This window comes from Paramormyrops kingsleyae, chromosome 7 (assembly GCF_048594095.1).
Source record: "Paramormyrops kingsleyae isolate MSU_618 chromosome 7, PKINGS_0.4, whole genome shotgun sequence".
NCBI classification, from domain to species: Eukaryota; Metazoa; Chordata; class Actinopteri; order Osteoglossiformes; family Mormyridae; genus Paramormyrops; species Paramormyrops kingsleyae.
The window spans coordinates 25,965,325-25,978,032 of NC_132803.1; the positions used below are offsets into that span (position 1 = coordinate 25,965,325).

At 40.0% G+C, this 12,708-nt stretch overlaps 1 protein-coding gene across 1 annotated transcript in view; it reads left to right on the forward strand.

Annotated features, from left to right (window-relative positions):
- The window catches only part of hcn1 (hyperpolarization activated cyclic nucleotide-gated potassium channel 1), a 58,779-nt gene that overhangs the window by 29,123 nt on the left and 16,948 nt on the right, over positions 1–12,708 (forward strand). The window contains exons 4-5 of the mRNA XM_072714625.1: positions 8,556–8,774; positions 10,703–10,849. Of these exons, the coding sequence (XP_072570726.1) occupies positions 8,556–8,774; positions 10,703–10,849 (366 nt within the window). The remainder of the gene's footprint in view (positions 1–8,555; positions 8,775–10,702; positions 10,850–12,708) is intronic.

Below are 12,708 nucleotides of genomic sequence, written 5' to 3' on the forward strand. Positions count from 1 at the left end.
CATCAGTTTACATGTAGGTTACTGTAATTGTGTTATGTTACAAATGTTACAATATGTTACAAAATGTTATAACATTTGTTACTGCTAATATATTGGCCTTGCTGTGCACAGGGGTGCACTGGTTAGCATTGTTGCCTCACACCTGTGGAACCCAGGTTTCAGTCTCCGCCAGGGTTCCATGTGTGTGGAGTTTGCATGTTCTCCCTGTGCTGACATTGGGGGGTTTCCTTTGGGTGCTCTATTCCCCCCCACACACACACAGTCCAAAAACATGCTGAGGTTAATTGGAGTTACCAAATTGCCTGTAGGTGTAGGTTGGCAAAGTGATTTCAGGAAATGGATGGATGGATGATGCACACGGGCTGATTTTGTCCCACGCTGTAGTGACAACGCTAAATGGATAATGAAGTCCAGTGCCATTGATAGTCTGTAGAGAATTTTATTTATTTAGTTGATCTTTAGTAAGACAATTTCCAGTTCGCATTTTCAAGTTGTCAGTTCAGACTGAATTTTTATACCCTGCTTGTTCTCAGTAGTGTACATATTGTATACTGTAAAGGTGGTCATTTAGATATGCATGACACGTGCTACATTTTTAGTTCCGAATCCTAAATTGCTAAAAAGCAATAAAAATTTGATACTGCTGTAGGTACTGGAGTTTGTACTGTACTGTTTTATGTTAATCATTTTTTGTTTTAGGGTTTATTTGTTGAGTTGAGCTTAATTAAGGCTCTTTAAAGTGAGAAGATAATTTTTACTTTCAATGTAGACCTGAAATGCTCAAGAGGAATCATGTTAAAAAACAACGAACAAGCAAAGCAAGATTAGCTTCTCTTCAGCAGTTTTTTTTTTTTAAAATTGCAATGTCACTTTCAAAATTGCGATAACTCTTCAAATCAGAATCAGATTCTGGTTTATTTGGCCAAGTATGTTCTTACATACAGGTGGATCATCACTGATTGTCAATGGCTCTCAATCATACTGCAGATGCATACACAGATAAGAGAAGACAGTGGTCAAAAACAGTCCAGATGACAATGTGAATGTGTTGTTGATATATATATATCTCTGCCAATTCTCACCCCAACTGCACTTTGACCTCAAAACCTGATGTATGTGCAAATGACTTGATTTGCTCACAGAATGAATAAAATGCCTGCATTCTGTTCTATTCTACATCAAAATGTCACATAGAAATAGATGACCTGGGTTGCAGTAAACGTAAGAGGTGGCATTTATATTGCAAACAGAAATGAACTACATTGATTTTTTAATATCACTTTATCAATGCATTTCATCCACTATTTTTGCATTTTAATAATAAAAATCAATATACTGTCATCAGATTGTTGACATTTGCCATCTAAATGAATAGATATTTTAAAGCCAACAACAGCCTTGAAGGGATACACCATAAGAGGGGAAAATACATTATTGTAATGAATGAGTCCAATGATCCGAGAGCAGAGCAATTCCTTTACTGGGACAGCTCATCAATACCAAAACGTAATCCACTATTGTTACACAAAAGAGCAGGCTAGGGTCAGACAAGTCTGGTAGACGAGTCCAAATCAAAAATCCAAAAGACGTGGTCAATAGCGCAGGCAAAACTTAAACATGATAGTCAGACACAATCAGGTGTATCAAAAAAGACAAGTGGGGCTGGTCAAAATAAAATTTTGATTAACCTAGTTGTCACCTGTCATCTTTCTTCCCATTCTGACAGGCTGATCAGATGGGCGTGGTCCCTGGTGGGATCTAAGCAGCCTCTTAGTTCAGTTATGCCTAGGACAAACCCTGGAGACAGACAACAGGTGTGACTAATATTCTAATATTCTGGTGAGGCATAAGGCAGGGCATGGTTCCACTTGGCGTAGGTGCAGGGAGTGTTGACTGGCGGAAGGTGTTATAGTACCCAACACCCTGGAACGATGCCCAGGTGGGTGACAACAAGGGCACAGAGCAGGGGGATCTGGAAGGGCACGATGGAAGTGCTTGTTCAGGTAGTGGCTGAGGATGTCAAGTTCTGGAACCCAGGAATATATCCCTCCCAGTTAACTAAATATGCCAACGGTCCCCTGTGGTGTATGGAGTCCAATAAGACATTGAATGAATATGCTGGTTCTCTGCCAGCCTCCGAAAGAGGAAGAGAGGCACAGCTGGAGTAGAGGTCAGGAACATGGGACTTAAAAAACAGGCTTCGGCGGGGAGAACTGATTTTTGATGGCTGGGTAGTATCTGTAAGTGATAGAAAACTGGGTTAATGCATTTAATCAATAGGCGTGCATGCTTTGACCAGAATGGAACAAGTCGGATGGCACCAACTCTCAGACCTTCGAAGTTGAAAATGGGCCGCTTCCCAGACTTATCCACTCCGACAAAACTATTAATACACCCCTAAAACCTCTTCTGACTCCATTTTCCAAGGAAACAATGGAAGGATCCTCACAAAATGCTGTTTGCATTTAAATTGTAAATTGTTGTCCTGATGTGAACTATATGTTTAAAACAATGTCCTCAGGAATTCTGTACAACCTAAAAACCTGATTGAATAAACATTCTCTGAGCTCCATGGCAGAGGACAAACTATGTAGAGAAACAAGACGACACATTTTCGAAAACCAGTCCACAGCTACTCTATTACACTGAAGCTGTGATATAAAGTTCGTGTTAAAATCCATTCTGATAGGCTTTATGAGGTTTTGCCAATGGTTCTAACATACCTGGAGGTAGACTGAGAACTGAGCTCATAGAGGGCAGGAGAAGACATAGTCTCAGACTTCATCAGGAATTGATTTATCTGAAAAGATCTGAATGGTCTAATTCAGGGGTCTCCAACGGTCCTGGAGAGCTACTATCCAGTAGGTTTTCTATCCTACCTGTCTTCTGATGAGCCACACCTGTTCTCAGGTAAATACCAGGGCCAGCTGTGGCTCATCAGAAGCCAAGTGGGACAGAAAACCAACTGGATAGTAGCTCTCCAGGACCGGAGTTGGAGAACCCTGGTCTACTTTATGAAGCACTGAAACACAGAAGGAGCATTTTGAATCCCAAATGGCATTCTGAAAATCTGTAATGCTTCCTGTGGGTGGCACAAGTACTTACTGATGGTCCCCCCCCCCATTTGGGGGGCACACAAGACACTCCAACTAGTGATGTACAGGTTTCCCACAATATAAACACATAGGAAAGGATGCTCAACCCAGTTGAACTGGTTCAGGGTCAAAGAAGGCTAGAAATGGGAAACAGCAACGGACCTATGAATAGTGGGTGAAATGGTTCTGACTCTCCATTGCTCAAGAAGAAGACTGTCAATGGAGAAGGACTTATGAATGTATTGATCCAAACTGGAGATGGAGTGAAGTTCTGAATTTAAACCATGGTCATGTGCTGTTAATAAAGCTGCCTCAGTCCGATAACTACCCTCAGCCAGTGTGCAAAATTCAAGGGCGTTCTCAGCCACAGAATGATTTTCTTGATGAATGTCACAGAGTAGATGTACTGTGTTCCTGCCTGCAGCCAGATGATTAAGCAGTTGGTGAAACAGTGTGAGAAATTGACTCTCTGAATTAAAAAGAGGGCTATTCTGATGCCATGAAGCCTTTGCGTACTCCAGAGCTCTACCAATCAATAGAGAAATGAAAATGAATCTTGTGGTCTCAGATGGAAATTTCTATGGGTAAAGGGTCATATATAGGGAACACTGCGTCAGTAGCTCATTGGGGTTGCCATCATACCTCTCAGGTGTGACAGTTCCAGTTCATGGCTGGGAAATACTTTTGTGGGCTTGAAGGACCAGCTAATGTGTCTGATGATATTTCACGGGGGTTGCGGGAATCAAGGGTGAGTGGACCATCTGAACAAGGTGAGTGAATCTTTTCACTTGGCCTGGCCACTACTCCTGGAGCTCTTCTGTATCTGTCAGGATGAGCTATTCTGTAGTGAATCGATGCAGTGATCGATGTGCAGAGCAAATCTTTTACTGGCACATCAAGGTTCATCAACAGTCATTATTCTGAAGGGCAGGTTATGGTCAGAAAACCAGTCAGATTTCAAGCCTAGATCAGCATTCCGAAAAACAGGGTCAATGTACCAGAGAAAAATTAGAGGACCACAATAGGCAACCAGCACAGGCACAATACTTCACAAAAGCTTATATTACTGTTGACCTAATTAGGAGATAAAGTAATAGGGGTGCCTAATACACAGGTGAGGCAATGTGTGGTCTGGCAGTGTGTGGTCTGGCAGGGTGTAGTCTGACGAGACATGGTTGCAAGGAGTGTTGAACGCTGGCAGGTGTTAAAAACACTGGAAGTGATGCAATGGTTTATGGAATATCAACAGGGAATATAGAAAATCATGCAGTCTAGTTAAGATATTATACCATTCTTTCATAACTAGACCCATAAAGTTAAGAGTACATACAGTAGGTTAAGTAGGTGCTTTATTTTAAGAAACCATAGGTCAGGTATGCAAACAGGCATGGAAATTGCAATCAATTAATTGAAATTTTTGCTTCATGTAGTTCATTAATAACTAACTAACCTAAAAATAGGTTAATATAATTTACAAATGCTTCACATGATTTATTGTGCTTCATTATCTGCTTGTATTGATATTCCTTGTGTCTTGATGTATTTATTGCTTTGACCGCAATTTCATAACGTTCATAATAAAGAACTGTCGCTGAACAAGGCACTTGCATTTGGTGACATCACAAGACTGTGATGTGTCTTACAAAGCAATGCAGTATGCATCCTTCAGGTTAGTGTAGGACAAGTCCATGGTCCTGCCTTCTATTGTCTTGTACTTCACATTCTGTGCACAGTTGCTCAGTGTATTGCAGAGCATGGAGTGTTCAAAGTTAGCAGCGATCTCCATGAATGCATTGGAGTGTCGTCTTTGAAAATGTATGACAGACAAGTGAATGACCTCATAGAGCATCTGTGTCAGCTCTGTCTAACAATTTAATCTGAAATTAAATGGGAAAAATGAGAGTCAAGTACGGTGCAGTTTTAGGCACATCTTTGTAATAATCAGTGTTCTGCTCCATGTGTCAGTGCTGAGGATCTGAAATCACATAAATAATATTATTTTTTTATGCAGCTCTAAAGTATCACATTGTATTGAATTTTTAAAACAATCACATTTATCCTCACTGTTTTTTTCCAAGATATAAATATTTACATTAAATATCTTTAAACTAGTTCATAAGCAAAAAATCACAAGTAGTCCCTTATGCTCTTCATGCTGTTGCAGATTGACATAACAGTATTTCAATAAACAGACTCAAATCCATGATTCTGGCTCACAGGGACAATAATGTTACATACTGAGCTAGCTAGCACACCATTCACCTCACATCGAGCTAGCTAGAGCACCATTCACCTCACATCGAGCTAGCTAGCACACCATTCACCTCACATCAAGCTAGCTAGAGCACCATTCACCTCACATCGAGCTAGCTAGCACACCATTCATCTCACATCGAGCTAGCTAGAGCACCATTCACCTCACATCGAGCTAGCTAGCACACCATTCACCTCACATCGAGCTAGCTAGAGCACCATTCACCTCACATCGAGCTAGCTAGAGCACCATTCACCTCACATCGAGCTAGCTAGCGCACCATTTACCTCACATCGAGCTAGCTAGCGCACCATTCATCTCACATCGAGCTAGCTAGAGCACCATTCACCTCACATCGAGCTAGCTAGAGCACCATTCACCTCACATCGAGCTAGCTAGCGCACCATTCATCTCATATCGAGCTAGCTAGCACACCATTCATCTCATATCGAGCTAGCTAGCACACTATTTACCTCACATCGAGCTAGCTAGCACACCATTCACCTCACATTGAGCTAGCAAGCACACCATTCACCTCACATCGAGCTAGCTAGCACACCATTAATCTCACATTGCTGGAGTGAGGGGCTTTGACTCCCCCCCCAAGACAGTTGAATAGTTGGCGTATCTGAATTTCCCATAGTTTCATACTTTGTGAGTGTGTATGTCCTGTGATGGACTAGAATTCTGTATATCCAGTATTATAATCCATGTATTTTATATAATTCCCCACCCCCCTGACTAGGATATGAGGTGGGTGTGTGTAAAATCAGATTTGTGAGGGTCTATGCAAGAAAATGTGATTTGACGTTTGTCCGGGTCAATCAATAACTATCTGATACTAGAAAGAAAAAAGGGAATCAAAGAATCACATGAGAAAAATTGCAGATTATCCAAGGCCCAGTATGACATAGTCTTGCCTTTCTATGTTTAACATGATTATTAACTGGCCAGATATATAAATGAAATAATCTGCATCCATTTAGGAATCAGTCATTACAATCACCAGAAATGTCAGATTTAAGTAGATTTTAGAAAATGTTTCATGTAAAAATTCCTTTTACCTTTTCTAATTTTATTACCTTTTACAGACCTGTGAGCTATTGTGTGGCTTTACAAAAACAATCAATGTAATGTTTTTTTTCTTTAACTCCGGCATTTATGGACATCTTAAAGAATAAACTCTGATGGTAATACTCTGAACAGAAATAACCGTGTAAGCTAAATTAAAGCAGATGAAATCCCTGCTTTTCTGTGAACAAGCTTCAGATCAAATACTAAATTTGTCCTCTGGCATGTTCTCTAAATACAGTGTATCATCTGCTGAAGCTTTGAAAATCACTGTTAACCACAAGACAAGTTCATGTTAAAAGGATTTAATACATTGTAACATTATAAAACTATGCTAACTGTAATGTGACAATGTACTGTATTTTGCTATTTTACAACCAGTTCCAGAATTTTCCAAATATACTGCAATAAAATATATCTTTAAACTTTTTTTGTTTTGGTAGCATTTTTTCATAATTAGTAATTTATCATACAAGCATCACATTTCATTATATTTTATTAGACTGTCTAACAATATATGAAATGTATTGCTTACATCTATCACATCCTATGTAACATGGCTCCTTAATAGCTTGACAAACAGAATGTCAGTTTCCTCTGTCTATTATATTTCTTTCAGATGGCATATAGATATAACTATATCAGAAATTGGCTGGGATTTTTGTGTACATGTCTGCATGTCTGAGGTTTGTGTAAAGTGCAATAAGTGTCAGTGCAAACTCAGTGGTGCCTGTACTAGAAAGGCTTTGACAGGCGCTCAAGCCCGGGTACTAATAGACTGGTTCTGTGCCAATTCAAGCAGATAAGTACTGTAACTGGTCTATTATACTAGTGTTTCCCAGTCCGGTCCTTGGGGACCCACAGACCGTCCATGTTTTTGCTCCCTCCCAGATTGGGAAATATACTGTATTATCCAAATCAAAAGGAAAATGTACAGGGTGACATGACAAGACAGAACCCCTGTCAACTAGAATGAATGGCTGCTGTGAAGTCAGGTAATAGGTAACTTATTGCTGTGTTTTTAATGAAAGAAACAGAGAAAATATCAATTCAACTCTGATTTTTAGTTGCACCTGGCTGACTGATGGCCGCTAAACAAGTGAAAATTTACACACAGCCTGTTTACTTTTATCATCACAAACAGAAGGCAAGCTTTCTAGTTTATTGTCTACAAAGCCAGTTATTATGGTTTGGCATTGTGAAATTTAATTATTATTATTATTATTATTATTATTATTATTATTTTACAACACTAACTTTTACTGAAGAAAAAACAGGATGATCATCCTGCTAATATCTGATCATTATTATGCTATCAGTGAAAATAATATTAATATTAATAATTAGCTTATGAAAAGGAGACACCATTATGGAACAAATCTATCAGATGCTAGGCTTTAGTACCAGGAAATATTTTATATGTACAGCCTTTGATAACCTAGTATTGTACACTGACAAACTGTGTAAGTGTTTTTGTATATGTATTATTTGCCTATTTTTATCTATATATTTAGGCATATGCGCAAATGTTTGCATTCACATTAGGTAAGATAAGATTAACAACTGTGTTTGATTTATTTTTTTCTATCCCAGGCATCCCATATAGTAGATATAAGATGAACAAATTAATAATGACAGAAATCATGCAGGCATTATCAGAGGTGGAGATTTCAGGTCCGGAGAGTACAAATCCAGATCAAGATTTTGTTTCAACCAAACAGTTGAGTACTCTGGGACTGTGACTCTTTATACTCAACTGGGTGGTTGCAGCCAAATCCCGGTCTGGATTTGTACTCTCTGGACCTGAAATCTCCACCTCAGGGCACAATTCACCCAAGCCATTTTGTTTCTGTCCACTACAAAATCCATGTGTCCAGGGGAAGCTATGAATCAGCTGTCTAAAATGAATGAATGTTAGTGGTGTTTATCAAGGCTTATAACCATTAATTGCTTTGTACATGCCAGAGAAATAAATAATAAAAAAAAACAAAGATTTACTTCATGGACAGAAAGCTCTCAAGCTTGAAGGGTATGTCGGCAGGATGTTTTTTGGGTGATGCGGTGATCCATCAGAAAGCCTCGTCTCGGAGGTTGCACCCGATAACCTCCTACCTCTACTTCTATCTTTCTTCCAGAACGACTCCTGGGGGAAGCAGTACTCATACGCCCTCTTTAAAGCGATGAGCCACATGCTCTGCATTGGCTATGGAGCCCGGGCGCCTGTTAGCATGTCTGACCTGTGGATCACCATGCTCAGCATGATCGTGGGCGCCACCTGCTACGCCATGTTTGTCGGCCATGCCACTGCCCTCATCCAGTCCCTGGACTCGTCTCGAAGGCAGTATCAAGAGAAGGTAAACCTCACATCTTGTTTGTACCTTGCATACCTGTTTTTAGATGTATAGTTCTCACACAACACAGTATACCGTTTCTGAAAGATTTTCAGCTAGTATTTGACATGAATAATATCTGTTTTGCTGCTTTTTACTTACAGCATTATCTAGGCACAGCTATTGTTGATTATCTTACACCTGAAAACGTTTGTGACAAGTGATGTTATCGGCTGAATTTAGGCTATACCGAAGAGAAGATATCAAATTGACAGTCCTTCCCTTTGTGTGAAACAGATTCTGGGCAGCATCCATTAAATGCTTTGCTGTTTTGCTGAGGGAGTTTAATAGCTAGATTTACAGTCATTGCCATCATATATTGTTTTAGCACTGAAGCCCGTCGTGTAGGTTCTTTAAAAGCAATAAGACGATGATGTTTTATAACTGCTTGCTTAGTAGATAACAATCAGTTACTTGCCGCATTTGAGTTTGGCACGAAAATCTGAACTATTAAGCCTTTTACGAATAAGGCAAGATTGTCTGTAATTCTGCCTTATGTTAAAGCTGATTAACCTTGTACATTTTAATTAGACATGACATACTAGAAGAGCCTTTATGTAATGCAGAGAAGATCATTTCTGTGTGCCCGTTGAATGTTTGGTTGCTTCTTCAGCATCAGAAAAGCACAGAATCTGTAGTTTTAATCCCCTGCCGAAATAATCTCCACAGCTGCAACAGAAGCATCTCTGAAACCATCATAGATGCGTTCCAGAGACATGCTGGATTCATGACAGCTGCTCAGGCTGAGGCCAACAGTGATTCAAATATGTCCCATATGCAAATGATCAAGACGGCATCTTAGCAAGTCACTTTCAATGACTGAATTAATATTCATTCATGCATATTCTAAATTGCATTTGCTTTTTTATTTATGCCATGTCATGCTCTTTGAGAGGAATGACTTATGTATGTATTAAAATAGAAAAGTTTTTGGAATAGTTGACTGACCCATGCAGTTAAGGCACTGAATTTGAGCTATGTGGCTGAGGGCCTAAATTCTACCTATTGATTGACAGTAGGGAAAGCGAAGTCAGCTGAGGAACCATTATCGCCTCCTACAGGCAAGGCAGGGAGCAGCACATTTCCAGCTTATGCTGTGACTGCTACACCTACTGATGCTCCAGTTAGTGGGAACTGTTCTTCTTCAGCGACTTAGGGGAAACCCATGTAGGACGGGGAAAACACACAATCTCTACACTCCTCAGAGGAGTGGGATTTACACCCCGAGCATTCGAGATGCCCCACTTTCCTCTGGGTGCTTTGGTCTCCTCCCACAGCCCAAAAACATGCATTTAAGTGAATCTGCATTCCATCGGGGGGGGGGGGGGGGGGGGGGGGTACCTCTGCTTCGCTGCTTGCGATAGGCTGCAGGCCCCAGGGTCCCAGTGCTGGGCAAATGGTTTTAAGGTGGTTGAATGCAAAACGCACTGTTAATACATGCCAGAGGATGCTCAAGCGATGAATTAAAAGAAAAGCTGCTCCTGTTTTCATAATCATATTCTTATCATTTGTTATCAGATTAGTTTCCATCACAGGGTTATCATGACCAATGTAGATAAAGCATCTTACAACAAAAATAGCAACGTTTAAGACAAAGGACTTTTATTAACCCATTTTTTAAATGCAAAAGGTGCAGAATCATGGAGTTACTTTCCAGTGAGATTTTGTATGCCAAATCTTTGTTTCAGGCAGTGGTTGTCATTGTCATAATGTGGCTCAGTTTGTTCAAGATAATCACATTGTAGTTGCGTATGTGTACATTGTACAACAATAACATTTTCAATCAATGTAATTCAAGTAGACAGTATTACTTGTATGCATTATCTTTATCTTAGATGATTAATTCAGTTCATTATAGCAATTAAACAGTCTGTTCTTTCTTTCCTCTACAGTACAAGCAAGTGGAGCAGTACATGTCCTTCCACAAGCTACCTGCAGATATGCGACAGAAGATACACGATTACTATGAGCACCGCTATCAGGGCAAGATCTTTGATGAAGATAATATTTTAAGTGAGCTGAATGATCCACTGAAAGAGGTAGAGTGACTTTGAGAATCCTTTCATTTGGAATTCCATACAAAACGACGTGACATGGAAATCAGACAGGGGAGGGTTACTTAAGGCAGAGTAGGACAAGGAAGGGTTATATACAACACATGGAAGCATGGGGGGGGGGAGAAGCAATGTAGTCAAAGAAGAACAAAATGGTTACATGTTTCTAACCTGTAGCTGGGTTTTTCAATGACACAAATTATGAAACAGTAGTAAGTAGATTTCCTGGAATGAGTGACAAGTGAGACTAATGATCATGAAAACCTCTTTCTTCTGTGACAGGCTGCCCTTTTTCCGATGGTCACCTTCCCCTTGAATGGCATTAATAAGTGTTTTCATTCATGCTTACCTACTTAGCCATTGTGGCATAAGAAACACAAAGAAGAATGCTCTGTATACACATACTCTCAATGGCTCGTTTGCTTGGGTCACCTTCCTCCGCCAAACAGAAAATCATGTCACTGTAACTGAATACATACTGTACAGCCGGGGTCAAGAGGTTCAGTTACTGTTTATCTAAGCATCGGAACGGCTCTGATGCATGATCTAAGTGATTTCACCTGTGGTGCGGTTGTTGCTGACAGACATGGTGGTTTCAGCAACTCTCGGTGTTTAGCATTTTCAGAGAATAAACAATGAAAAAAACATCCAGTCAGTGACAGTTCTGTGGGAAACAAACATCTTGTTAATGAGAGAGGTCAGAGGGGAATGGCCAGACTTGTTAAAGCTAACAGGAAGGCCACAAGTGCAAAAACAACAGCTCAATATGACAGTGGTGTGCAAAAAGGCCTCTGAACTCGTCTACCTTGAAGTAGGTCCTAAACAGTACTACCTACTGTATGTGTGTGGGTCAGATATACAATACATTGTGTGTCCCCTGAATGTGATAAAAACCTATTATTTTGACGTTGTGGGGACCATTTTTGGTCCTTTTTTGGTCCCCATAAAGGGAAATTCAATTTTATAGAAATATGTAAATGCAATCAAAAAACTAAACATACCAAAAGACTTGTATTTTGTTTGGTTTAGTTACTTATGATTAAGGTTAGGACTGGGTAGGGGTTATGGTCTTCATGTTGGGATTAGAGTTTTCCCCACAAAAATGAATGGAGAGTCTCCACAAAAATATAATTACAAAGCTGTGTGTGTGTGTGTGTGTGTGTGTGTGTGTGTGTGCCCGTGTGTGTGTGTGTTTGTAAACACTGAATGGGATGCCAGTCCATTTCAGGGGCACATACATAACTATGGGTAATTTAAAGATATCAGTTTGCCTAATTGCAAAATAAACCAGAGAACCCAGAGGAAACTTTACACATAGAGCAGAAATGAGATTCAGAGCCTCAGTCCTGGAGGTGTGAGACAGCAGAGGTACCCACAGAGCCAAGAGGCCTGCCTGAGAGATGTCTGCGGTGGGAAGAGAGTTAGCTGAGACAGAGCTCATTATCTGCTTAAGGGGAACAGCGGAAGAACGAAGCGTTAAATTCCACCTAGGGAGCAGGACTCAAGCAGCTCTTGGTAACAGAGTCACTTGACTTAATTAGAGGCAGTAATCAGAGACCAGTGATAGGCGAGTTTATTAAGTATGTCTGACCTGTGGTATTAAAACACAACCTGCTGTTCTCTGGCTAGGATCTAGTGGAACGATGCTCTCCTTATACTGAGTATAGCAAACTATTTATGGAATATAAAATCAATTTGGTGCCTCTTTAATGTTTAGTGCAAATCATGTCAACTGAAGTTCATTATATTTTAAAGAAAAGCAACAAAAAAAATCTACATTTTTGTGTTCACCAGTATCTTTTGTCATTGAGATTCACTGCATAAAAAAAATCAGTTTTGCTATC